Source organism: Anser anser, assembly GCF_964211835.1.
Source record: "Anser anser genome assembly, chromosome: 8".
Classification (NCBI taxonomy): domain Eukaryota; kingdom Metazoa; phylum Chordata; class Aves; order Anseriformes; family Anatidae; genus Anser; species Anser anser.
The window spans coordinates 30,910,742-30,937,341 of record NC_139728.1 but is presented as its reverse complement, the minus strand read 5'-3'; the positions used below and the strand labels follow the sequence as shown (position 1 = coordinate 30,937,341).

At 55.6% G+C, this 26,600-nt stretch overlaps 1 protein-coding gene and 1 long non-coding RNA gene across 5 annotated transcripts in view; one reads left to right on the top strand and one right to left on the bottom strand.

Moving 5' to 3' along the window:
- LOC310903103 overlaps positions 1–7,910 on the top strand; it is a 13,207-nt gene extending 5,297 nt beyond the window's left edge. The window contains exons 3-4 of the long non-coding RNA XR_014587272.1: positions 1,614–5,022; positions 7,774–7,910. This is a non-coding gene — a long non-coding RNA (uncharacterized lncRNA). The remainder of the gene's footprint in view (positions 1–1,613; positions 5,023–7,773) is intronic.
- Positions 5,796–26,600, bottom strand: IL23R (interleukin 23 receptor). 4 transcript variants are annotated; one of them, XM_083845720.1, is made up of 18 exons: positions 25,592–26,600; positions 25,251–25,376; positions 22,241–22,422; positions 21,927–22,090; positions 20,912–21,006; positions 19,707–20,000; positions 19,464–19,587; positions 18,619–18,773; positions 18,336–18,481; positions 17,483–17,630; positions 16,794–16,876; positions 16,392–16,596; positions 15,212–15,409; positions 14,866–14,949; positions 11,612–11,662; positions 10,344–10,440; positions 8,811–8,901; positions 5,796–8,347 (listed from the first exon to the last, which is right to left on the bottom strand). In XM_083845720.1, the coding sequence occupies exons 2-18, from the start codon at positions 25,372–25,374 to the stop codon at positions 7,724–7,726; spliced, it is 2,865 nt and encodes a 954-aa protein (XP_083701846.1). In that variant the 5' UTR covers positions 25,375–25,376; positions 25,592–26,600; the 3' UTR covers positions 5,796–7,723. The 4 variants fall into 4 exon arrangements, with proteins under 4 accessions (XP_083701846.1, XP_083701847.1, XP_083701849.1 ...); XM_083845721.1 differs by lacking the exons at positions 21,927–22,090; positions 25,251–25,376; positions 25,592–26,600 and adding an exon at positions 22,872–24,485; XM_083845723.1 differs by lacking the exons at positions 22,241–22,422; positions 25,251–25,376; positions 25,592–26,600 and adding an exon at positions 22,872–23,025.

The window sequence follows — 26,600 nt, the reverse complement described above, 5'->3', positions numbered from 1 at the left end:
ATGTTCTTATGCCAGCACAAATGCTTCTTCTGCCTGCTTGAAGACCTCGGAGGTTCATAGGCAGCTTTCAGACTGGAGTCTCTTACCCAGTAGGAGGGCGACTCCTTTCAGGCTGCACATTTTTTTAAAATTTTTTTCTGAATATCTTGTGGTTTCTCGGTGCGTTTTTTGTGATGAAATAACAGATGAGAGTACAGTTTCTAGATCTAATTGTACAGGGGACCGTAAAGGCAAAGATGTGCAGCAGTAACTGTGTCTAGCACTAGCTGTTGGATCTCTGTTCACCCAGCGAGGACTGTGTTGATCTCACTGTCAAAGCTGTGGTCACATTCTGTTGCAAATTCATGTTTAATCTGCGTTTTTTTACGAAGCTGCCAACCCCCCGTCATCGGTCACTCTCCCCACAGCAGAACTGGTGGGGCGCGGCAGATAAGAAGCTCTCCAGTTCTTCAGTGCCAAGCTTAAACTGCTGATTTCGACTGGGCTACGTGATTTCATGGCCAGGAAGGCAGGGAAGAGCAGCCTCGATGGCAGGGCCATCATGGGCAGCCGAGGACAGTGACTGCTTGAGCAGGTCGTGCTAGATAGACCAGCGACACCAACGAGCCACACATCAGCCCTATCTGCACATCAAAACAGCGTCCACCACCAACACCAAGGTAGTCATAACCCGTGAGGAGCTCAAAGAAGGTGACACCAATTCGTTGTTGAATACAGGGATAAACAAGAACAAATTGCAGATGCTGTTATTGGAATTACGATGAGTGTAATGGTTTGGGCACCTCGCAGATTAAAAGCAGCAGCCCTCTAGGTTCCCTGTTTCAGCTAATCACGTCCACATCCCAGCCTCCTCCCTTCCCTTCCCTTCCCTTCCCTTCCCTTCCCTTCCCTTCCCTTCCCTTCCCTTCCCTTCCCTTCCCTTCCCTTCCCTTCCCTTCCCTTCCCTTCCCTTCCCTTCCCTTCCCTTCCCTTCCCTTCCCTTCCCTTCCCTTCCCTTCCCTTCCCTTCCCTTCCCTTCCCTTCCCTTCCCTTCCCTTCCCTTCCCTTCCCTTCCCTTCCCTTCCCTTCCCTTCCCTTCCCTTCCCTTCCCTTCCCTTCCCTTCCCTTCCCTTCCCTTCCCTTCCCTTCCCTTCCCTTCCCTTCCCTTCCCTTCCCTTCCCTTCCCTTCCCTTCCCTTCCCTTCCCTTCCCTTCCCTTCCCTTCCCTTCCCTTCCCTCCCCTCCCCTCCCCTCCCCTCCCCTCCCCTCCCCTCCCCTCCCCTCCCCTCCCCTCCCCTCCCCTCCCCTCCCCTTCCCTTCCCTTCCCTTCCCTTCCCCTTTCCTCTTTAAGCCTCTTGACCATTCTTGCTCAGTGGCTTCCCAATTCTTACACTAGCACTATGCCCTTGCATTTAAATTCTCTTGTTCAGGCAACCTTTCCCAAAAGTTTCTTTCGGTGAGCTATTTTCTGGCACCAGCTGCAGTTTGTGCAGTTCCCACCCTCGCGATGGAAGCTGCTTGCCTCTGTCGCCGGGGTCCCAGCCACTGTGCTGACGTGAGCCAGACGGTGGCTCAAAGCAGGGAAGCACCTGCCTGAAAAATAGTCGTTAATACCGTTTTTTCATGTTTTGCCAGCTGACATTTTAGCCCCACCAGTCCTTTGATCCAATTTGCTGTGGAAGAATATGACTCAGGCCCCAGTGGAAGAGGTGGAAACCCTAAATGTGATGGAGGAGCCACAGCCGCTCCGGCTGGCCAAACTGCACCGCTGCTGAATGTCAAACCTCAGCGCACGCTGCCCCGCTTCCAGGAACCGAGCTTGGGCTGTTCGTTCCATCTGCCTCTCTTGCTGCCCTGTCTTTAGCGTCGTCAGTGGCTTCAGCTGCTCAGATGTCAGGTTCCCTGCAACCTGGCCAGCAGAATTGTGGCCCTCTGTGCTGTGGTGGTATTGAAGTAACTGCTACAGCCACGGGTCAGGTAGCAATTAAGTGCGTGTTCGTTTCTTTGATTGATATCCCAGGTAGCCTGTGTGCTGGCTCAGTTAGTTTTACATCCTCTGTTGACGCCCGTGATCCTAGATTTGCCTTTACCTAGCAGAGTGAAATCAGTTACCTAGTTCTGTAAACGCAGGTGCCCTGGCTCCTCGTAACTGAGCAAGGTGAGGCTGAACTCATTCAGCGAGCGTGAGTCCAGCAGCGCAATCCTAGGAAATCATATGGAAGACGTAGGAGTCACGCCGTCATCTGGCGTCTTTCTGAAGTTAAGAATTATGGAGGTTTTGTTCTTGCTGTTCTGTTGTTGCTTTTTAATATTCTTGTGCCAAGACTGATTTCTCTCTATTAAGGAAAGACTTGACTGGTTTGGAAAAAAGCAATCCTGAAGTCTTCTTTAATCGATCGCTTTTATGCCTTGTGTTGTATTTATTGCGTTTAATGCTTGCTTTGATATTTTATCCTAGTGCTGCTTCCGTTGTTTTACAAGTGACATTTTCATAGGATTTGGCTTTATGAAGCTAACATTCAGTGAAGCTAGTAAAGACACAAAACCACAGCCTTAGTTCTCACATCCTCTTCTACGAAATTCAAGTTTAGTTTCAGTCTCTGCTGCTGTGCTCAGTCCTTCTACCCTTTGAAAAACTACTCTTCCCTCTTAAAGAATGAATCCTGTTGAAGGCTAAGAGATATGAGGCATACCGAGTAGCATATTTTTAGTGAATATTCGTGCTTTCATTGTGTAACCGTCTCACCTGCTGCCATTTTTCAGCTGCTTTGTGTTCAGAATGATTTTGCTGATCCAAGCATTTATTTGCAGCTTTGCTTGCAAGTCTTGGTCACAACCTGGGCTTTGATCTTTTGTCTTTGCATTCAGAAATCCCCAGATGTTTACTGTTGGCATTTTGCTTTGTGAAACTTTAACTAAAGTTTTTAATCAAATTTTAGTCTCTGTAGCATATTTATCTGTAGCTAAATCTTTTTCACAATTTATGGCCAAGCAAATGCTTATAAATCTTTCAGCATGGAGCAGTCTGATGAGCACATGCAGAATAAAAACGAGCAGCACAAGATTACTCATTGAACGTTTCCGTTATCTTCATATTCTTGCACTGTTCCTATTACTGGATGTGATACGGTGCTACACGCTAGATCCTGAAGCTTTACAGGAAATAGCAACTATTACTGCCCTGGCTCTGTGGATAAGAAACTGAGGCAAAGTGAGTTGGTTGCAGACAGCCGGTGACTGAGCCGAGACTGAAAGCCAGCTCTCCTGTGCTTCAAACGCTCAGACAGGATGCATGGGATGGTGGCTGTGCAGTAGCATAGATGATTACAAATTGTAACTAGTGATGCATATTTAATGCATATCTTACTATGCATTTCTTTTATTTGTTATACACTTGGTTTAATTAATTTTTAAACATACTTTTTGAAGGGTAGCAGCAAGCAACAAGTCCCAGAGGATAGTGTCTCTGACTAATCTGTATCATGCTGTCAATAACTGTTTCCCATCCGAGCTTAGACTTCACACTGGTACACGATCACACCTGATACACCCTGTACTGACACAGTGGCTGGAGGTAAGAGCTGGCAGTGAATAACTTTGCTGTTGTCAGAGCCTGTCTGAGCTTTGAAAAGACTGCTTTCCATTTTCTTACTTCTTTCTACTTTGTTCTCTCTTGCCTGTTTTTATTTTTTCCCGAGGTTGTGTTAGATCTGTGAATAGCAATGAGAAACAGCCATGGTGCATCTCTCTGGATCAGGAACTGTAGTGCTTTGAAATTTAATTACTTCACATTTAAATGAGCGGGTATCTGACGTGGCTTGCACTAAGAGCATTCCTGTTACAGAGCTCGTCCTCAGGCTGCTGAGCACGGATTCTCTGGGGCGCTCTGACTGTCCCTGTCTCCAGGACGGACACCAGGGTGAGGGGACAGGGTCACAGCTTCTCTACATCAAGAACGATGGCACTGTGCGAAGTTCTCCCACACTGTACTTCGACAGCAGCTGATTTCTCTGTGTTACTCATTAGGCATAAAAAAAAGTAAGGTCTTGTCATAAAATAATTACATACAGATTTCACTTGCATGGGATAATGTACAGATGAGTCTGCAGTCTCACAGGTTGAGTGGTAGATAAGTGAGAGATCAATGCTTTTTGGTCTATATTGTCTGTGGGGAGAGACTTTAGTCAGCATACGCTTCCTTCATGTACCTCAGCAGCACGTCGAACCCATGCAACAAGTAAGCCGAAGAGCCCATGAAACTCATTGCCAAACTGGTAAGTAACCCGTGGAACTCACCGCCGCGAGATACAGCTGCCAACAACACAACCAAACTTGGAAAAAGGTTGGGAAGTGCTGGTACCAAGAATTAGGGAGCTCATAATATTTGGGGAAGGAAGGGAATGTGTACGTGTTAAAGCAATTGTCTTAAGAATGGCAGTGTGATTTGATTTTAAGTGCTGAGCTGTCCATATATTCAAGAGTTGCCTGTTGCAAGGATTTTGGTATCGTGCTTGCATAACAGCTAGCTCAATTCCCGTCACTCAGGATGCTGGTTTTTACCACTAAGCACTGCACTTGGTGGAAAGAGGGCTCGGGCCTGATGCAAGGGCCTTGTAAGGTCAAAGCAGGCAAAGACAAAAAGCAGAGTCAGGAGCACGTCTAACAAGTAAAATCTGAAACCGAGGACCCAACGTGGTGCCAGGCAGCTGACAGAATCCCAGCTTTCTTCACGCTCTGGTCAGTTTATGCCTTGATGCATTCATTGCCAGAGGCAAGCATCGCAGGCATTTATTCCAGACCTAACCCGTCACCACCGTCTAATGGGTTAGCAGGAGGGGAAAGGGGGTCTGCATTGTATATTTGTGCCCTTCTCCTTCCACTTTCCCCGGTAACCAGTCCTTATTTACCAGATGCATCCATTTGCCCACGTAGAGAAGAAAGGCTTCCTTCAGCCCCAGCGAAACCCGTGGCAGTTGTGCCGTTGATGAAGAACGCGTGCACGGCGAGAGGGGGGCAGAGGATTCAGCCCTCACGACTGCGTGCGGTGAGTTCCTCAACGGGAAAGGAACTAGCCTCCTTCATCCACAAATATATTTGCCGGTATCTCTCCTAGGGTAATTTATCAAAGCTGCATGTTCAGACTTTTAACAGCAGGTGCCTGAAATGTAAGATCACGCTTTTGGTCCAGTTTTTCTGAGAAAACAAGCGCTTCCATGTAGCAGTAAACACCCCACGCGTGTTGCTTGTTCAGGCAACACAGGCAGCTCGAGTCTCAGGATGTGGACATTGAAAAAAAATATCTTCCACACCTCACATTTTGGCTGCTGATAGTATGTGGCTGTTCTTTTACAATTTCCTTCCTGCACAGGCAGCAATCACTAATTTTAGACTAGCTTACATGTAAGAGTAACATTTCAGGCTTGGAAACAGTTTGCTGCTTCTCAAGAACAAACCTACCACATCTTGCCAGGTAAAATACTACTCAGTCAATTTAAGTGACGACTGGCAGATCTCTTGGTTTAAGAGGAGACGAGAACAGCACCCAGCTGTTCTGGTTTGAAGGCATCCAGGACTAAATGACAAAATCGATCGATTTGTGCAGCAGCCGTTAGAGAAGCACCTACGGTGCCTCGGAAGATTCAAAAGAAAAGTTATAATCTCCAGGTTTAGCAGCTTTACTGCAAGAAGTGATAAAGTGTGTAATTTTAGATACCTAATACCAGACAGGTTAGCATTTACATTAGCTTTGTAAGTCTAATGAAAACGTGTTGAGTCTTGCTCTTACGATTGTACAGACTTCAATTTGGTAATGCACAGTCAGATGATCTTTTTTCCTTTTATTGTGATGATGTTGCCATCAGCCTTACAAGATACATCCCCTGCATATATTTGCTGCGACGCGCGTAGCCAGCTGAGCTCCCCAGACCCGTTAATTGTGCAGACTGCCCCGTGAACAGAAGTCACACGTAGTGCTACATAGTTCAGGGGCTCCTCGGTGCTACTGCTTGTGAACGGAGACTCAGACCTACATGCAGGTGCGACGGGTAGCCCGTGATCACGCAGAGCTGTCCGTACGCTGCTCTGCAGGGCACCCACGGGTGTTTTTAAGCACCCAACCTGCAGCGGGGGCTCTGGGATGCCCACAGCCAGCTCTCGCAGACAGTAGCTTTTACAGAGTTTCCATGCCATGCTTTATACAGCCCCAAAACGTGCACAGCTGAGCTGCAGAGCACGGCTTTGGTGGCCTGCGGAGGTCGAGGGGCTCGTGAGGGAGCTGCCCCGAGCTGGCCAAGGCAGCAAGGACCATTCCCTCCTGGGCACCGTGCTGCTGGCTGGCCATGCTCAAAGGTAAAACAGCAGTGTGACTGTGCTCTAGGTGCTGCACCGGGGCGTTACAACTCTCGGGGCACTAAAAATACATTTTTTTAGCATTGCTGTGGCACCTGAGGGTCCTGCTCGTGGGCCAGCGCTGCCCTGGACGAGCAGTGAAGGAGGCAGACAGCAAAGGGCCCTCTCCTGCTGCTCCGCGCTGAGCGCTTCCAGTGCTGCCACAGGGCAGCGGCTGCGGGGCGTTCGCAGCCCTCCCACCCCAACCCCACGCAGCTTCACCTCCCCCTGGGGCAGCTCCGGAACAGAAGCAGTAATGCAGAAGGTAGGAGAAAAGGGCCAAGAGAACAAACCTTACGGAGGTTTGTTCTACGCCTTGCTCACTGAACGCTCAGTGTTTTACAGGGTGTAGTAAACTTCCTTTGTGCTTGTATTCCTTAAAAGTGTTTAAAGTGTTTCCTGGAAAAGGCTGGGGTGCTCAGTCAAGTAAGGGCTAGATACAAAATCCAGCGTCTCCCATTTCCAGGCAGTTTATGGTTGCCTTAGGAACATCTTGCAAAACCACCTCCGAAGTCCTGGGCAAACTTAGAATGGTTCCAAGACCCCTCAGCAGGAAGGGGGCTCCCATTTTTCACTTTCTGTATTTCAGGATATCCGAATTTCCTGTTACATGCCTAGTAAATGCCATTTCTCTGTGCCGTGTTCTGCTTCATGCAGAACAGCAAAGCTGAACCCCTGACAAACTGATGTGAGACAATAAATCCTTCACCCAAAACGAAGAATCTGTCCAGTGACAAACTTAGAGCTTTTAAATCCGGCTGGTAGGCCAAGCTGATGAAGGCTTGTTCTTATCTGATGCATTTTTTGTTATTGAATGGAAGGGAAAATGAAATTGAGTTATCCTGTCAAAGAGAAAAGATTTCATATGGTAGCCATGGCTGCTGCACGATAGATAAATCCTCCTCAGTGTAGTGTCTCCTCATTATGAGTGATCCCAAGGTATTTCACACAATTCAGTCAGAATGTCTAAGGGACCGTTTTATCCATCTTAATAGATATCAGCTCCAGGTATTGAATGTCCCAAGTATTTAACACGAGAGTGACTTAGAATAATAATGGAAGCATATTGTATCCTGTAAAAATCACCTGTTTTGTAGTTCAGTTCTTACAGGAACCCCTGCGTTTATGCGTTGTTATGCGTGTAAAAATATGAGGTAAGTGTAAAATGATGATTTACTGGCCAAGGTGATCCATGCATCCAAAATTATTTGCAGTCAACTAAGGGAGTGAGTTTTGGATTTGGAGCTTTGTTCCAGTTCTGATGTTTGTAATCCCAAAGGCAGACATGTGCCATGATCATCCGCTCATAATTTTGTGTGTTTTTTTTTTTTTTTTTTTAATCCCAGTTATAACTTTGCTCAGAATAACCTTCCAATGCGTTGCTGCAAACAGGTCTGTATATCCACAGGTTCCTCATTCATTGCTCTTAAGCAAGAGACCAGCTCATCTGGGACCAGTGTCTGTTCCTGAACGTTTTCACTCGACAGTGTTTTTCCCCACTGACTTTCCAAAAGAGTACTTTGCTCCTCCTGCGCTGAGCTGAACGCATAGTTTTGCCCACTTCTGTTGTTGTTTAAAATTAGGTTGATCTTTTCCAGCAGACAGACGTTGTGCCCCGCTCCTTCGGCGTTCCACAGGTAGCTGACAGGGCTGGTGTAGTCTCTGAAGAAAAAGGTTGTCTCTGGTTCTGGAGCCGGTGTGTGGGACTCTGCTTGGTAAATATTGGCAGCTACATATCCCAGAAGGTTCCCGTCGGAAATCTGAGGCTTGTAGTCACTGACGTGCTCAGGTGCGGCGCTGACGGCCGGTGCTGAGCTCTGTGGGTGCACCACGTTCTGGGGGAGCGCTGTGCTGGGTTTCTTTTTGATGTCCACAATCTTGTATTTCTCATGCACGGATACCTCCTCTATTTCCATGACTGTGGGATCGCTGTCATCCAGGAACGGCTCATAGGAACTGTTGCTTGTGAATTCACTCTTCTCCTAGAAAAAAAATATGACTGTAGTAACAAACTGGCAAATTCTGCCAAGGGGAGAGAGATCATTAGAGCATCACACGGAGGAAATAGGGCAATGACTTCTTGTCTTCATCTCAACATCCTTTCCGCTTCTCTCACCTAATCCTCTCCAAGGAACAGACTACAGCGAGGTGGAAGAGAGAAGACAGGAGCAGCTGTGCCTGTCTCCGTTCTGCATGCACCTCAAGGTCAGCTTGATTCAATCGTCACTACTGGATAAAATGTATATTGAAGCAAGGTTTAAAGACTCCAGCTAAGCTGGGCTTCCTTGCACCTTGCAAATGGCTGGTAAATGATTCTCTGATCAGCTCTAGATCCCCTAGAGCTGAATCCTGCTCTGTCCGTGTTTCTCACAGCTGCAGAATTATTTTTAAGTATATGTAAATGGGGAAGAAAAAAAAAAAAGCTGGACATAATGGTGCGATTACCTGGAGTGACTTTATCACATTGCTGTTTTCCATGTGGGGAAAATCTTCAAGTAGCCATTTTGGTAAGAGTGATGCAACTGTTGCTTTAATTCTTTACCAAAAAAAAATAATTAAAAAAAAAAGCAAAATGTTAGTTCATTTTATTAGTCATTTACTTGTTTGTTCTAGATGAAATTGTCCCCAGACAGGGAGGGAACACTAAGCATATCCATCATTCTTGGCCGTTGTGGAGGGCTGGGAAGCCTCAGTTTCCCCCCCGTGAGTAGGTTTTCCCACCTGAACCCCATCTCTTCATCTCTCAGCGCGGTTCCCCTGGGTCTGGCTGTGGTGGAGCCTGGCTGCAGCGGGCAGAGGGGCAGACTGCTCACCCTAACGTTACGCGGTACGGCTGCAACACAGCACATGCTGTTTCCCTCAGAGCAGGATTGTTTTTTGTCACTGCGCTACTTTCAGAAATTCAGACCTTCATTTATTGAGCAAGTCCGGAAACTAAATTACTCTGTTTAAATCCCTTGTGTAAAACGTATCTGTATGGGAAAATGTTACTAAACCGAGGTGGGTGGTGGAACCCAAGCTAAGTACATAAATAAGAGGATGCATGTGTCCTGAGCTGATGAAATAAAATACACAGCAGTAATGAAAGTTGATTTTCCTACAAACAAAGCTGCTGCAGGAACGAAAATTGATTTTCCGACAAACGAAGCTGCTGCAGAAATGAAAATCATTTGCAAGAGATTTTAATTTAGTTGAGCTTTGCTGATGTTGTGTGGATTGCTGTGTTCCTGAGAAAGTACACGCGCTCAGTTCTTGCTGTGTTTCCCAATTACATCAGCAGCAGAAAAATTTAGACAGGGCTCAGGAACTGAAAGGGACAGCCCTTCAACGTCCTCTAACCCCAGGTCTTCTCTACCCTCTTTCTTGTTCTATCAGGAGTGTCCACCAGCCAGCTCTGTGGCACAGAGGCAATCGTTTCCATTTATTTGTACCAGGAACAGCACTGGTGGGACTCCTCTCACCGCGGAGAGGCCGCCTGCCGAGCTAGGTATGCGGCAGTCGTGTTAACCAAATGGAATGAAGACTCTCCCTGTTTGGTTTTCCAGCTCTTTTCCAACTCCCCGGCCTCTGCCAGTCTCCCAGGGTGCAGACGTGGGGGCAGCCAGCAGCCTGTGCCAGGGACAGCATCCTTTCCTCATTCAAAAGTAAGAGTAACAGATCCTAGTATAAAACTTACTTAAAGAAGGTTATGTTTTTCCTCTTTTTTTCTTTCACTCCCCCTAGATCTGTATAATAATAATATATCATGTCTGGCTAAGTCTGGCTTCTACAGAGGAATGATTTTTACTTTTTGTTGGTCTTTGCCTTACTGTGGAGTGCACAGGTAGCCTTTTATGCAGCAATATTATGAATGGGCAAAGCTACCCTCAGTAGGAGCAGAGCATAGTGAGAAGGACTGGTTTCTCTAGTTAACTTTAGAACATTGTGGAAGAAAAGCGTGAGTTACAAATAAAGAAAAAATTGTGATGAAAGTAATACCTTATTCTAGCTGATTTCTTAAACATCAGAATTGCAAGAACAACTGACGATACGATCACACTGACACCCATTCCCAGGAAAACTCCAGTGTCATCATCTGAAAGAGGATAAAGAGGAAAAAGGTTTATCAGGGAGCTCCCATTTTAAACCAGATGTTATAGGCCAAATCCTCAGTCGCACTTGTGAGTAATTCTGCATCACAAGCAGGCATGTTGAATGTGACTCCTTGCGTGTCTGTCGTTATTCCTATACATTTGCACTTGCCATTCTAATGGTCTGGTGGAGGGGCAATATTTATCTAGAACCGGAGGCCACGAAGGCATCTGGGCCAGGCTCTGGAGGGCCCTCCTGCTGCTCATCCATGCCGCTGCCAGACACGGGCAGCTGCTGGCGAACCCGCTCCCACCGCCTCGTATGCCGCTGCATGAACTTATGTGAAGTGGAGATCGCTGATAAAATAAGTCCTTAGCATTTAGCTTAGCATTTGCTTCGCAGCAAGGGAAGCAAAGCAATAACAACATCGAGGCCAAGCCCTCTGTCCCGTCTCTGATTCAGAACCGTGAGCACAGCAGCGGAGGAGCGGGCGGCCGAGGCTCTGCGTGGTCCTTGGCAGCGGCCGCCCCTCCGCTGCCCCGAGGTGGTTGCCAGTCGCCACCCAGCCGGGATCCTCCAGCCAAGTAATTCTAGGAAGTGTGGTCACTGTGTTTAACCATTTCCTACGCAGAATTACCTTCCAGAAATACTTGAGCAAACTCTTCAGCTTACGTTGGTTTTGGTTTTGCTTTAAATACTGAAGCAGACCATAGTATAACCTTTACCAGAAGACATGCAAACTAAAAGCATAACTGCAGTTAGAAAAATGTATGGGAAATGTTTAAACCAGCCCTCGGCTCAGATTGTAAGGCCAGAGCAGTCCGTCACTGTTACACTATTTTGTATGTTAACATTATCGTATTTTCCTTGCTTTCTTAACTCCTGCTTGCTGTAACGTACATTTTATTACGTCTCATAAGAAAACAAAACTCAAAGGCAGGAATTATGCAAGTTGCATTCACCCCAGGGCAGGACTGCAGCCTTTCTTGCCATGTGGCTCATTTTCCTGTCAAGTGAAAAGTTGCTTTGCTGGCTCTGACCTCCCCGAATCACGACGGAGCTTTCACTTCCCTTTTGCTACTATATCACCAGATGCTGCGCTCGCGGCTCTGGCTGAAACGTCCACACCTGGTCAAGCAGAAGCTCTCGATCACCAAGCCTGAAACGCTTCTTACCATGGGAAGTCTCGTTGTAGCTGAAGTCCGGGATCCGTTCCTCCGAGGAGACTTAAGCAGAGAGAAGACAAAAAGGCCGTAACTTCATTTGGGAAATGTACATCAGGTGAATGAAGCTCTGGTTTATTTTCATGTTGCTAATATTTTTTAGGAAACTAAATACTGGTATAATAAGAAAAATAAAGCCCCGTAAAGTAATTATTATCTTCTGCGTATCTGGACTCTACATCATCTTGTATTTCTCAGAGTTCTAATTAAACGAAATGTTAACAAAACCATAAAACAAATTACAAGAAATCTCCCCCATACACCTCAGTACCTGAGACAAGAATTTACTCTTCCTGAGGAACCCCGGGCTGTTTTCCACGAGCACCTACAGATTATGTCCCAGTGTCCAACCCCCATAGCACTGAGTTTTCTGACAGCACCGTTTTATCTGACCGGATGAGCCGCAGCTGAGTCTGCTGTGGCAAGAAGCTTATTTTTGCTAGAGGAGGCAGCAAGCTTTCTTTCCTGGCCGTACGAAGCAATTCCCTTGCCATCTCCTCTCCTCAGCAAGTGCCTTCTGTCCTCACTCTTACTGATGGGATCACCTCACCACGCTGATAACCCCGGTCCCAGCCCGCCGGTAAAACCTGCCTCGGTGGGACCTGAGCCGGCAGGGAGTGAAGAAATCGCTGTGCCCTACAGCAAGCCCCTATCTGGGGCAATCTGCTGAGGTTGGGGCCAGCCTGCAAGAAAAACGGGCTCTGCTGGGACGCCGTGAGGTGCTCGCTCAGCGCTCGGGGAAGCGTCCTGAGGGAGCAGCCCAGGCAGGAGGTGTGCTGGGGCTTCAGGCACGTGCTGCTGCGGGCAGGGAAGCTCAGTGTTCCCTTTTGGCCACGGGCAGGCCCGGAGCCATCATCTTGAAGCAGAGCAATTAAAGCACAGGTCACAAAAGTGGAAAACTGTTGGGCAGCGAGGATGAGGAGCACGGGGGTAGCTTGTCTTGGGAGCCCAGAGGCCTCTCTGCCTGAAACCCAGGAACAGTTTCAGCACACGAAAGCAATACTGCTGATCTTCCCCCGGGATCGGGTAATACAGCTTTCGAGCCCTGTTCCCTACGGTTTTCCTGTGAGGAAAATGGCTCGGGCCGCATCTTGTACTGGCAGTGAGTGCTGCTGCTGTGGTGGCGGTGGCTCTGCGCTGGGTTTGGCTGGAGGAACATCGCCGTGAGCAGCCCCTTGCTGGGGTTGTCCTTGCAAACGGGCCCGGAGCCGCAAGTCCTGTGAGGAGCAGCTGAGGGAACTGGGGGTGTTCGGTCTGGAGATGAGGAGGCTCAGGGCAGACCTTATTGCTCTCTGCAGCTGCCTGAAAGGAAGCTGTGGGGAGCTGGGGGTCGGCCTCTTCTCACAGGTAACTGGTGATAGGCCTAGAGGGAATGGCCTCAAGTTGTGCCAGGGGAGGTTCAGGCGTTGGGATGTGGTGGAGGTGGTGGCGTCACTGTCCCTGGGGATGTTCAAGGAGAGGCTGGACGTGGTGCTTGGGGACGTGGTTTAGTGGTGACACTGGTGGCAGGGGGATGTTGGACCAGATGTTGGAGGCCTTTCCCAGCCTTGATGTTGCGATTCTGGCTCCATGATCCCCGCGGGGCTGCCACCGTGCGGCCGGCAGCGGGTGGTGCCACGGGTGGCTCTGCGGGGAGGTGACCTCCTGCCGAGGGGGTGTCCCGGGCTGCCACTGTCGGGGGGGGGACGTGGCAATCGCGGCCGTGTCCCCGTGTCGGTTACACCGCGTGTCACCGGGCTGGCACCAGGCTCCGACCTGAGCTGACCTGGGTAACGCTGCCGCTGTTTCACCGAAGCACAATTCACTCACAAAATCAGGGGAGAAAAAAAAAAATCACAGGAAAGGTACCGTCTCTAATTCTGTACATTTGAGACGTGCTTCTCCTAGCGTAGCTCGTGGAGTCCCAGCATGTTAATTCCCTAAGCAGTGTGGTTACAGTGCTGCCCACTCAGCCGGGGAGCTCCGCGTCCCAAAGCAGCCCTCGGCTACACCCCGACTGTGGACGGGAAGCGGCTGAGTAAATTATTCAGCAGCCTTGGAACGAGGCACGTTTTTGGGCTGGTGTCACTGGCACGTTTAACTTGTATTATCTGTTAATATGGCTACAGAAATGCCTTACTGATGGGCTCGGTCTGTGTAAGGAGCATAGGGAACGAGGGCCATCCTGTGGGGTCAGGCAGGGTGTAAGGTGCTGGTTGTGCCCGCTGGGTGCCTCATGTTGGTGCTTTCCCACATAAATCCCCAGGTTTTATCACAGGAGTCTATGTAACTAAGAATGATGAGCTCTCTATTTCAAGCATTTAAAGCATCTAGCTAGCACAAATAGAAGGTTATTTCCAGATATTGCTGTATGGCAGGTGTAAGATAAGAAGTCAGTCTACGTGTCTGGAACGATGAACGCCTACCCTGAGCATTATTACACCTGGTTTATGCTCAGCCTGTCCTGCCCTCAGCACACTCCCTGGGGCTGGGATTCCCCAGGATGCTCACTGCACCCATGGGCCTCCGTGAAAGCACAGGTGGTGAATTTTCTCTGCATGGTGGTGCCCATGGGACAGGTCTGGTGGTGCTGGGACGTGTCCTCAGCCCTCATATTTGGAGCTGTGCAGGGCTTGTCCTGGTCTAGGTGAGGGCCACTAGGGGATTCAGCATGCCCAGCTCGTGAGAGCGATCAAAGCCAATGCACACATCGCTGGAGATGATGCACGGACATCCTCATTGTCTTTTTTAAGTTGGTCCATGCCCTATTTTACCTAAAATAGTTTTCAGAACTGAAGCCTGCCTACATGCAGCTCCAGGTAAGAAAGGACAGCCTGCAGTTGTTCTCTGTAAAAGTTGTCTTTTCTATAACAGTTTACTATCAAATAGGCAAAGCAGCAACCTCCTATTTTCTATCCCGAACAGGGAGAGCAACGCCACTGGTGTACCTTGTGGAGTAAGATGCAGTTCTCATGTGCATTAGAGATCTGTGCACAAGAGCAGAGTACCAGCTAGAAAAGCCTTTCATACAGGTTTGTTAAAGCCCCTGACCTCTCCCAGTTTCCTTCGGCAGCCTCATGTTTCTGTCTGGCCCATGCCAGGTTTTTGCCCCTTGTCTCTAACTCCATAAAACCGGCAGGCCGTGAGGACAGCAGGCACGAAGCAGCAGCCTGAACTCTGCAGCTCCACCACAGCAAGCGGCAACTTCTCCACACAGCTGGGCTTACCTTGGCCAGAGGTTGGTTTGCTCACTCCGTCAGGGTAGACTGCATAAACCGAGACGTTGATGTGGCTTGCCGCTGCTGCGTCTTCTGAAATAGAGCATTTTTTGCCTTTAAAACGTATTTGTAAGCTGCTGTTAAAGCTGTAGACTTGCTTGAGGGCTTCTGGCTGAGCCCCTGGGGGATCAAACACACCGGTTGCCCTTACATCCCGCACTGCTCCGCTCCCTCCTGCTCCCTGGGCTCCTCACAGCCCCCAGCTCCCAAAGTGGTGGGCAGGGGCTCAATCCCAGTGAGATTTCGGCTTTGCGATGCCTCAATGAACTGCAAAAGGCCCCGTGGAACATCTTACCTTGGATGTACGTGAGCGTGTCCTGGCACGGGACTTTCTTCCAGAAGAAGCGTTCCTCCTTGCTATACGGCGCTGTAGAAACCCACTCCACGATGAACCAGAGCGGGGGGCTCCTGCTGCCGCGCGGGGGCTGCCAGGCCACGGAGACGCTGCTCTGGTTCTGGCGCCGCACCTCCACCGCCGCCGGCGCCGGGAAGGCTGCAAGGAGAGAGGGGTCGGAGCTGGGCTCCGGGCAGCGAGCCGGGAGGCCGCTGTGCCTGGGCAGGAGCAGGTCTTCACCGGGGGGACAGGGCTAGGAGGGAAAAAGCCTTCTAGGATGCGGTGAGTATGGGTGTGGGTACAGCTATAGGTATACATATAGGTTTAGGTATTCGTATATGCATGTAAATTTATGTTTATATTTATATTTATAATAAAAATATTTAATATATTTTCGTATATAATATATAGAAAAATATATTATATTGTATATAATATATAAGAAAAAGAAAAAGAAAAAGATACGCGCACACCTGTGTGTGTATATATACACGTGTCTACCTCACAAAGGCACGTGCTCAGCTTTGTCACGCCTCTTCTGTCTGAGACGCTTTACCTGACATTTTTTACCAGAAACACGCATCATTCTGATAAGTATGAGATTAGAGCATTTTTTCCACCTTATTTACACTGCACAGTTTCGTTTTAGTCATGCTCACTATTTGTCCTTAACTTGAACGGGACTTTCCCCTCCCGTTGCTCATTAAAAGAGACATTTTCAAAAATAGGAAAGCGTGGTCGCGGGGAAAGCCACAGCCTGTGGCACAGGGAACCCGAGGCAGCCCAGGAGCTCTTTTTCCTCCCTTCCTGCCCCAAAGGCTCCAGCGTCACGGCTGGGACGGCAGCGGGAGCTATTTCGGGAGCCGTGGGCACCGAGGGGTGCCCTGAGCCGTGCCAGGCACAGGCAGGACAAGCTTATTTTTATTTTTACAAGCTATTCTTGTTCCTGCAGCCTTCGGAGGCAAAGGGCTGTGTGGCTGGGGCATCTCCGGGGGACGCTGGCCTTGTGTGGAGGACGCCGCGTTCCCTAGGCGGGGCGCCTCTTGCTTTGAACCCACGTGTCTGCGTGACGTTTCTCCCCTCGGGTTCTGACAAAAGCAGACCTCCGCCACGGCCAACGCTGGCGTGGGCGACGTCCTACCTTGCTGGCCGGCCTCCCGGCCGAGCGTCACGTTGGCCGGGCTGGACGCCCCCCGGGAGTTGTGAGCGGTGACGTGGAGGACGCGCACCCCCGGGGGCACCAGGACGCTGCAGGAGGTGCCGGAGGTGTTGCAGAGGGGCTGCGCTGATCCCGCCGCCACGGCGTAGCCCAGGATCCTGCCGCGGGCAGCACGGGGCGGCAGCGGCTGCGGAGGGCGAGAGGTGGAGACGGGGTCGGGGTGCCCCCCCTCCGCCCCGTGCCGGTGGCCCCAGGTCCCCTCCTCACCCTCGTGTGGTCAAAGGGGCCCCGGCGAGGTCGCTTTCCACCCCCCGCCTCCACGATATGGCCTTAAAACGTCACTGCCACCCCTACAAACCCCAACCCTTAACCCTAAGGCCTTACCTTGATCAAGACTGTCACCTCGTGGCTGCCGTTCGGGAAAGCCGGGCCCAGGCGCCGCCAGACATCGGGTGCTGCTGCGGGGGCTGCGGGGACAACCAGGGGGACGTGGTCCTGAGGCTGGGGGCATCGCCCACCATGGCACGGGGCCCGCGCCCACCCGCATCGCCCTGGTGGCCCCCCAGCAGCTGCCTCGCACCGGCTGCACCGTACCCAGCGGGTGCCGCCAGCGAGGTGACGGAGCCGCCGGCGTGTGTGGCTTCGCCGCCACGGGGAAGGAAATGGCCCAGATTGAGAGCAGCGGCTGACACGGCTTTTTAGGGCAAGCACAGCCCCAGATCCCTCACCCTGCCGTGAGCGGGGTGGGGGTGAAGGTACGGCCGCCCCGCGAGCCCCGCGCAGCTCACATCACATCGCACGGGGTTCACAGCACTGCAGCAGCTCGGCTGGCTTCACCTAAACCCATCCCGGTGCTGATGGTGCAGCTGCGATGGGGGAAATCTGCCCTGGGGGGGCACGGGCAGGTAGTGGGGGGCCAGCCAAGGGGCGGTGCGCTGGAGGAAAGCGAACTCCCCGAGATGGGTAAGAGTGTCATGCTCCTTTCTCTGGTCTCCCTGCGGCTCGACCCGCCTGCAGTGACCTCGGGAGTGCCAGAACCACCGCCACCCGCAGCGCGCACGGGACACGCTTACCGGCCTCGGGGGTGGTGTACACGAAGGGGGGGCTCCAGGCGCTCCAGGGGCTGTCGGCGGGGCTGAGCCGGCACCGGGCCTGGAACACGTAGCGGGTGTCACTCTGCAGGGGGTGCCCGGCACGCACCGCGCGGTCCCACGCCTCCACCTGCAAGGGAAGCCAGGTGCTAGGGCGGAGCGGGGCCCAGCACCTTCCCCGTCTGCACAGATGGGGACCCCACGGCCCCCCGAGCACACGGGGACCCTACGGCCCCCCGAGCACACGGGGACCCCACGGCCCCCCGAGCACACGGGGCTGCTGAACCCATGGGCGTGGGGTGAGCGCAGCCGGTGAGCAGGGTGCCCACGCGTGGTGTGCTGCATGGGCTTGTCCTGACTGCCCTGCACCACTTGGGAACACAAAAATCAGGAGAAAAAAAGAAAAAAAAAAAAAAAGGTTTAACTGAGAGCTGTGCAGAGCCCCATGCCAGTGGCACCAGGCCAGTGCCCCCGTTTTGGAGCTCCAACAAGTGCTGGGATCTGGTCCTCAGCCTGAGGAGGTTTCCAGACAGGACCCCCGAGCAGCCTGCCCGGGTGCGGTTGTGTCTGCGAGAGAGACGGAGACTGATTAAGTGGGCGTACGCTGAGCACCCTCTGTGGCTTTTTTCCGCCTTGTCCTCGCAGAGCTAGATAACATTAGGAAATATTTTGAGTTTTGCCCTTTTGCTTAAAATGCAGAGATAAACGCTGCCGGGAAGGCCGGCTGCTGGAGGCGCTGGGGAGCCCCGGGGGGGGCTGGCACCGGGGGGTCCCCACCGGGCCCCGTCCCACGGGTCTGCAGTGGGGGAAATGTGGGGGGCTGGCGCCGTCTCACATGCCACATTGGGGCGTCCTCTGCCCTGTGCCGCTCCTCACAGTGCACGTTCTCCAGCTGCGTCTGCTGCCTCCAGCGGACGGTGGTGATGGGAGGCGAGGCCAGCGTTGTCTCCGCGCCCTCGGCCAAGGGCAAAGCGGGCACCACTGCGGGGGGAGCGAGAGCCCTGAGCCCGGCCGGCACCCGTCTCCCCACGGGTGGCACGGGCAGAGCGTGCCGGAGGGGCCCGCGAGCGACGGGAGGGCCGGTGGGAGCGGTGCCGCTCGTCCTTGTCCCCGCGTACCGAGCTCCCGCAGGTCGAGGTGCCGCGGGGCTGAGCGGGCAGTGCCCAGCGCGTTCCTGGCCTGCACCCACGCCGAGTAGTGGCTGCCGCCGCGCAGCGCGCTCAGGGGCACCGGCGAGCCCGCGGGGAACACTTCCTCCTCTGCCGTCTGCGTGCTGGGAAGCGGAGAGCAGCCCCGGTCAGAGCCCGTCCCGGCACCGAGGGACCCGGCTCCCCGGCAGGCACCGGGCTGCGGTCTGGCGGCGGTGCCACGCGCCCACCCCAGCACGTGCGCGCCCGCGGGGAAGGCACCCACGCGTCAGCCGGCAGCGACGGGTTAGAACCGGGGCACAGTCATCCCCGGAGCTGGAGTTTTTCACTCTTAAAGCGAACTAGAAAGTAACTCTCTTTGGTTCCTGGCATCGCTGAACGGCGTTTGCGATTTTGCTGCAGAAAGGCGACTTTCGCAGCTCTCCGGCTGCGAGGCTCGGGGCTCGAACCCAAGCGGCTCCGCCGGCGGGGCTTCTTCGTCGGCAGGAGGCTAAGCACTGCCCGTCACACAGCCTGCACGGGGCTGCACCGAACACGCTGCAGTGCGTAGCTGAGCCAGGCTCACTCTGAAAGCCCGGCAGCCTTGTGTCGCGGGGCTTTGGCATCGGTCGTGGCATAAAGTGCGCAGGGTCAGTGCGCGCACCGCGCCGCAGCGAGCGTGCCTGCTGGAGAGCCAAGCCCTCACACGCCGGCAGCAGCCAGGTTTCGGGGTTTGGGCGCCGTTAGGTGCATGCTGCTGGCTGCACCCTTTCTGCTTGCACCCTTCTGGCGCCCCGGTGCCGCCGCCTGCCCCGCGCGTCCCCGCGGGCCCTTACCTGTTCAGGTGGAGGCGGTAGTCGGTGCGCAGGTGGGTCGGCCGCCCCGCGTCCCACGTGCACGCCAGGCTCCCCGAGCGCTCCCCGATGGTGCAGGTCAGGTTGCCGGGGGGCTCCGGGGGGTCTGGGGAGGCAGCGTCAGGAGGAGCGCGCAGACGCCCCCCCCTCCCCACATCCCCGCCACCGCCGTCCCCGTCGCTCCCCGCTTCACGGCGAGCACCCCGGCCCCGCGGCCGTACTCACAGCCGGCCCAGACCTCCGTGCCGCAGACCAGAGCTTTCGTTTCCCAGCTGCGGCAGTGGTCGAAGCAGAGGACGGTGCTGTAGGGCAGCCTGAAGTCGTGCAGCCGCAGCTGGGCCGCGCTGCTGTTGAGGGAGCGCAGGGTCTCGTTACGGGCCGTGCTGTTGAGCTGGATGGAGAGGTTGGCCCTCGAGCAGCCGATGGTGGAGACGCAGTTGATGGAGATGTTGGAGCCCATCAGCACCTCCAGGGCGGGCTCGATCCACACGCTGCCCTGGCACTTGATTCGGGCAACACCTGCGCAGCGCCCGCGGCTTCAAACACGGCACCGGCGGCGAGCGCCTCCGGAGGGGTCCCCCCGGCGCCCCCACGCCCCCCTGGCGCGGGGTAAATCCCCCTGCCTCCAGCAGGCACCCAGTGACTCACCCACTCAGCTCGGAAACAGCTACTTTCACCAATTTTACGTTCTGCTCTAACGCTCAAATGACTGCAGGGAAATAACGCGCCGGCTTGCTATCTCTGATCCCCTGAGATTACGGCAGCCCCTAGATGGGAGGCGTGCGCTGCCCTTTGCTATCAGATCGTGGCCCTGCAGAAGCCCTGATAAAGCTGCTGCTCGAACGGTATCAGCTCGATCTGGCTTTCCTGGAAAGGGCGCAGCTGCGCCCAGAGCTCACACAGCACGGAGGCAGGAGCACACGTCAACAGCAGCAGCTCGCGGGGTGCTCGGGGCTGCTGAAACCCCCCGGGGCAGCTCAGCGAGGCCGGGCAAGCCCCCGGGGCGAGGACAGCAGCAGGGAGCAGAGGGCTGCAGGGGGGGCAGGGGCATGGGAGAAGGTGGTGCTGGTGGAGCGCTCCCCAAAGCCATGGGGACCGTGCTGCAACATTCCCGCCCCGGGTCGGATCCCGAGCAGGGCTGGGGAGTGTGCTCCAGCAGTCTGCGGGGCTGGTGCCGTGCCGTGCTGTGCCGTGCCATACTGCACCTTGTCATGCCATGCTGCGTTGTGCCATGCCGTGCTATGTTGTGCCATGCTGCGCTGCGCCATGCCATGCCATGCCGTGCCGTGCCATGCCCTGCTGTGCTGCGCCATGCCATGCCATGCTTTGCCATGCCGTGCCATGCTGTGCCATGCCGTGCCATGCCATGCCATGCCGTGCCATGCCATGCCGTGCCATGCCGTGCCGTACCATGCCAAGCAGCCACTTACCTCTGCAGAGGAAGCAGAGCAGGACGTGGAGCGCCAAAGCCTTGCCAGCCCCCGCCATGGCCTGGGCTGCAGCCGCCGTCCGTGCGTGGCATAGTCTGGGGGGCAGGAAAGGTGTCAGCCTCGCGCCGAGAGGCGCCTGCCCTGGCTGCGGGGTGCTCAGGGACCAGCCCCGAGGTGGCCGGGAGCTGTGGGAGGGAAGGATCCGGCCCCTGCCAGGATGGGGAACGAGGGGGTGCGGGGGAGCACAGGCTGGCCAGCCTGCCCTGCTCCCCCGGGGCCGGTGAGGGACGAACCCTCCTGGGTGCCATTTCCCAGCACATGAAGGAGGACACAAGGCGATGGGAGCTGTCAGCGTGGACACACTAGGACCGCTGGGGATGGGACCAAAAGGTGCCCGACCAGCCCAGCTCCGAGGGCTGTTTGTAAAAAGCTTTGTGAAAAATGACCCGGGGGTCTGGAGGGCCACCAACGTGCCCCTGGGGCACAGGAGGCCGCCAGCGCCCCGTGCTGCGCTCAAAATGCTCCTGGCAAGCTGGGGGGGATGATCCTGCCCCTCGGCCTCGTGACACCCGGCGGGGCTGGCTGGGACAGGAGACGTGGGCAGCCTGGGGGGAGGCCATGAGGGGATGGAGGGCGCAGAGCACCCGGCACCAAGGGGCTGGGAGAGCTGCGGGAGCTCCCCATGGGGGGAGCAGAGGGGATGCAGCCAGGCTTCTTCTTCTCAGGCTTACATTTAAAAATCAGGAAATCCCATTTAAATGTAAGAAAAAGCGTTTTGCTGCAAGGGTGACGGAGCTCAGGAGCAGGCTGCCGTGGAGTCTCCATCCCTGGAGATGGCCAAACCCAACCACCCACGGTGCCCTGGGCAGAAATCCCCCCGTTTTCCTATCGCCTTCCCACCCGCCTTGCTCCTGCCGCTCCTTCCCCGTGCTCACCCCCGGGGCCGCGCGTCACCGAGACCCAAAGCGGGGCTCGTGTTCGCGTCCCACGAGCTCGCCCGACTTTAGCTGCTTACTTCAGCGAGTTCTTCGCCTCCCTCCCGGCCGGGCACGTGCCGCCCGTCCCGGCGCAGCCGCCTGCCCCGGGGGAGCCACGGCTGGGGCAGGGGCAGGGGCGCGAGGGGAGGTGGCGGAGGGGGTCTCTGAGAGCTGCACCCCCCTCGCCTCCGTGGCGCTCGTCCTGGGGCAGCAACGAGACAAAGAGCCGCGCACAGGCTGTGTCAGAAGTGGGGCACGGCGGAGTCCGCGGAGAAAGCGTCAAAATAGCAGTATCCCACCCAAACCAGCCTGCTGAGCACAGCTAACGCTCTCGTAGTCCTCCCCCTGTTACCTCGGGTGCGGGTACGAGCTGCCCTCTTTGCTGCGAGCACCGTTCAAGTGTTCGTAAGAGCGGGTCCAATTTCCAGCGCCCTTTCGTTAACCTGACCCAGAAAGAGACCTCGACGGCCCCCAGCTGCCTGCCAGCCTCCTGCAACCTACAGCAGCTTACAAAGAACACACGCACCTCGTGGGCTGTGAAAAGATCCGAAAAAAAACACAATAAATCTCCCCGGCTGCCAGCTGGAGTGCGCGACCGCGGGCTCTGCCTCCTCGGGGGGTTCCTGCCGCTCGTGTTTTTACCCCGATTTACGGGCGTCTGCAGGCTCCAGAGCAGAAGGAACGAGCCCGCTCCCGTTGCCTACAGACACGGGTCTGCGATCTCATCTCTGTTAAAAAGTCTCCCGGCAGGTTCCCGTAAATACACGCAAAGCAAAGAAAGGAGAAGAGGAGGAGGAGAGGAAGAGGAGGAGGAGGAGGAGAAGAGCTGTTCCAGCTGCTCGAGCCCCACGAGACCCTTACCGACGGGGCGTGCTGGGAGCCACGGGCACGTGAACGCAGCAGCCGAGGCCAGGGCCGGCCCCGGGCGGTTCTCCTGCTCCCCGTTCCCCGTTCCCCGTTCCCCGTTCCCCGTTCCCCGTTACCTCCCCAGTCCTCAGGACCCGGGCCGGGGGCCGGCGGGGCTGGCGTGGCCCCGCTGCCGCCTGCTGAGGCCGGGGCCGCCGGGTGCAGCGAGGAGCACCGGCGGCTGCGAGCAGCCCTGACCTAGATAGCTGCTGCTGCCGCTGCTGCCGCTGCTGCCGCTGCTACCGAAGAAGTTTCCAGTTTGAGTCAGTCCATGGGAAAACCCAGCATCCCCTGAAGGAACAGACTCAGTCGTGGTTGTTTTTTTTTCCCCTCCTCTCTCTCTCTCTCTCTTGTCTTCAAGCTGTCACAGCACCATTAGTCACCCCGCAGCGCTGAGCGCATCCAAGCGCCTTTTGTGTTCCCATGGCTTCGTGCTACGTGGTGCGCAGCTCGTGCTGCCCTCCCGGCCGCTGTGGGGGGCTGCCGACGCTCAAACTTCACAAAATTACTTTTTTTTTTTCTTTTTTTTTTTTTCCTGCTTCTAAACCCAAAAGCCTTCGAGGAGAAAGCCTGCAGGGACGGGGGGTGGTCCCACCAGCACCCCTCGCGCCCTTCCTCCTGGGCTGGGAGCCCTGGGGGAACAGGGTCGGGGCGGCGGTGCCCGTGCAGGTGCACCCCAGTGCCACCAGCGTGGGCGCACCCCGGTACCGGTGTGGGTGCCCCCCGGTTGCCGCTGCGCCCCCCCCTGGCCGCCCCGCCGGCGAAGGGTTAATCTGGGTGACGGTGTTAACCTCATTCGAGGCTGCAACCACAGGAAATACCGCAGCTCGCCCGCCCTGCTGCACCAGTAAAGGTTATGGAAACTGGTTTCCCCTCCGGGCAAGGCAGCCCTTTGTTCGGCTCCAGCAGCCCCTGCCCGCGGCCGGGATTTGACCGATCCGCCTGTTTTTTCTTGTGAACGTGGGGCTCGGGGGAGCCGGAGCCGGGCGGCAGCAGCCAGCTGGCAGCGCGAGGGCGCAGCCTGGGGTGCCAAGAGAAACACCCGCTCCGTAGCTGGGTACGGCCTCACGTACCCGTGTCAGGCAGGCCCGCAAGGGTTGCAGCGGGAAGCCTTGTTCCAGCGTGCTTCTGATGCGCTCAGGGCGGCACGCATCAGGGTATTAATTAATCTAACGACATGGGGGGGGCTCTCATCTCGCAGGCGTCTTTTGCTGAGGCTCGGGGGCACCGGGGCTGAGCAGGAGCCGCCGGCCGCGGTCACCCCAGGGCTGGGAAGGGCCGGGGCTCGGCAGCAGGACAGCAGGGCAGGGAACCCCCTGCCCCCCCCTGAAACAAGAGCAGGGGCCCCACTGTGGGCGCGCATCGCGTGCGGCTGGGGCAGCAGCGTGGGCACGCACACCTGGGGCTGGTGTGGCACATCTGGGGCTGGTGTGGCACGTCTGGGGCTGGTGTGGCACGTCTGGGGCTGGTGCAGCTGTGCCCCAGCTCCCCCAGCAACCCCCAAGCAGCCACAGGGGGGGGGGCCGCGGGGCAGCGTCCCCCTGCAACCCCCCCTTCGGCAGGATGAGACCAGAGCAGGGTCTCCTTTCTTGCTCTTCGCCTAAGCCCCCGGTGCTTCGGCCTTTTTTCATGGCAGCTTACACTGGCCACGTTCCCCGGCACGGCACGGCACGATGTGGCACGGCACGGCACGGCACACAGCACCCTGGATTTTCTCCCCCCCCCCCCCCCCCATCAGCACCCGCCTTTCGGGGCCACCCGCCAGCCCCACACTGAGTGGGGAAGGGAAACGTGTGTGGGGGGGGGCCCCGCAGACGCCTCCTCGCTGCCGTCACCTTCCCGGCCGCCCACGCGCAGGCGATTGCATCTGGCAGAGACTTCCTCGCCCGCCGTGCGCCCCGCGGGTGACATCCGCCGGGACCCGCGGCACGTGTGTCCCCCCGGCACCCCCCCCCGCGTCCCTGCCCGCCTGGCACCGGGAGCCCCGGGCACAATTAGGGTTAGAAGGGATCGATCGCCTGCTCGTCCCCCTTGGTGGGCTCGGCGCTGGCCGGGCATTGCTAAAATCGCGTCGGCGAGCCAGCGGCCGGGTTGGGCAGGAAGGAAAGGCAGGGCTGGGGCAGGCCGGGAGCGCAGCGCCGCTGCCGTGCCCGGGGTTGGCGGGGACGCGGCGGCACGTGGCCCTGGCGGCACGTGGCGTGGCACCGGGCAGAAGGTTGCTGCGGGCAGGAAAAGCTCCGTGGCTGTGGTTTTCCGTGCCGGCCGGGTACGGGAGGCTGCGGCCAGCAGCGGGAGGCGGCGGGGCGAGGGGAGATGAGCAGAGAGCAGGGCCGAGGCGCGGCGGTGCCTGGGCCGGGGGCTGGGTTTGGTCCCGTCTTCGCACGAAGCGCTGAGCGAGGCGGTTTTTCTAAAGTAACCTACTTTTTTTTTTTTTTCCCCTTTCTAGGCTGCCTTACCGCGTTTTGTCGTTTGCGTGGCACCCGTGGACCCCCTGCGCTGCGTGCCTGGCTTTCCCTGTCTGTCTGTCCATCCATCCGTCCGTCTGCCCGTCCATCCATCCACCCATCTGTCCGTCCCCATGCCTGCGGACGCACAAACCCGTGCTTTGAGCACGTGCCCCGCTGCCATGCAGGACCCCAGCCCGGGCCATGCCCCGGTGCCCTCCCCACGTGCGATGCCCCCCCCACCCCCTAATTCCCCCCAGGCCCCTGTGCAACGCTGTGCCCCCACGCCTGACCCCTGTGCAGTTGCCCCCCTGGTGTAACACCCTAATATCCCAACCCTGTGAAGTGCCCACCATGCGATGTCCCGGTGCAGTGCTGTCCCCACGCAATGTCCCTGTGAAACGTCCCCGTGCAACGTCCCTGAGCAACGTCCCACGTGCAACACTGTCCTGGTTCCAGTTAGGACAGAGTTAATTTTCCTCCTAGTAGCTGGTAGGGTGCTATGTTTTGGATTAGGATGAGAAGAGCGCTGATAACATGCCGATGTTTTAATTGTTGCAGAGCAGTGCTTACACCAGGCCAAGGACTTTTCGGCTTCTTGCTCTGTCCTGCCAGCGGGCAGGCTGGGGGTGCAGCAGGAGCTGGGAGGGGACAGACCCAGGACAGCTGACCCAAACTGGCCAAAGGGGTATTCCATACCATCTGACGTCATGCTAAACAATATATAGGGGTGGCTGGCCGGGGTGGGGGGGCCGGCTGCTCGGGAATAGGCTGGGCATCGGTCAGCGGGTGGTGAGCAATTGCATTGTGCATCACTTGTTTCGTACACATTATTATTATTAATACTATTACCATTATCACTATTATTATTATTATTGTTATTATTATTTTCCTGTCTTAATAAACTGTCTTTATCTCAACTCACCGGCTTCACTTTCCCGTTTCTCTCCCCCATCCCAGAGAGGGAGGGGGGAGGGTGAGCGAGTGGCTGTGTGGTGTTTAGCTGCCGGCCGGGTTAAACCACAACACACACCCCCATGCAACGTCCCCACGCAGTGTCCCTGTGCAACGTCCCCGTGCAATGACGTCCCCACGCGATGTCTCCGTGCCGTATCCCCATGCAACATCCCTGTGCAATGATGTCCCCGTGAGATGTCCCTGTGCAACAGTGTGACATCCCCGTGCAACGTCCCTGTGCAACGACTCCCGTGCAATGTCCCCGTGCAATGATGTCCCCGTGCGATGTCCCTGTGCAATGTCCCCGTGCAATGATGTCCCCGTGCGATGTCCCCGTGCAATGTCCCCGTGCAATGATGTCCCCGTGCAATGTCCCCGTGCAATGATGTCCCCGTGCAACGTCCC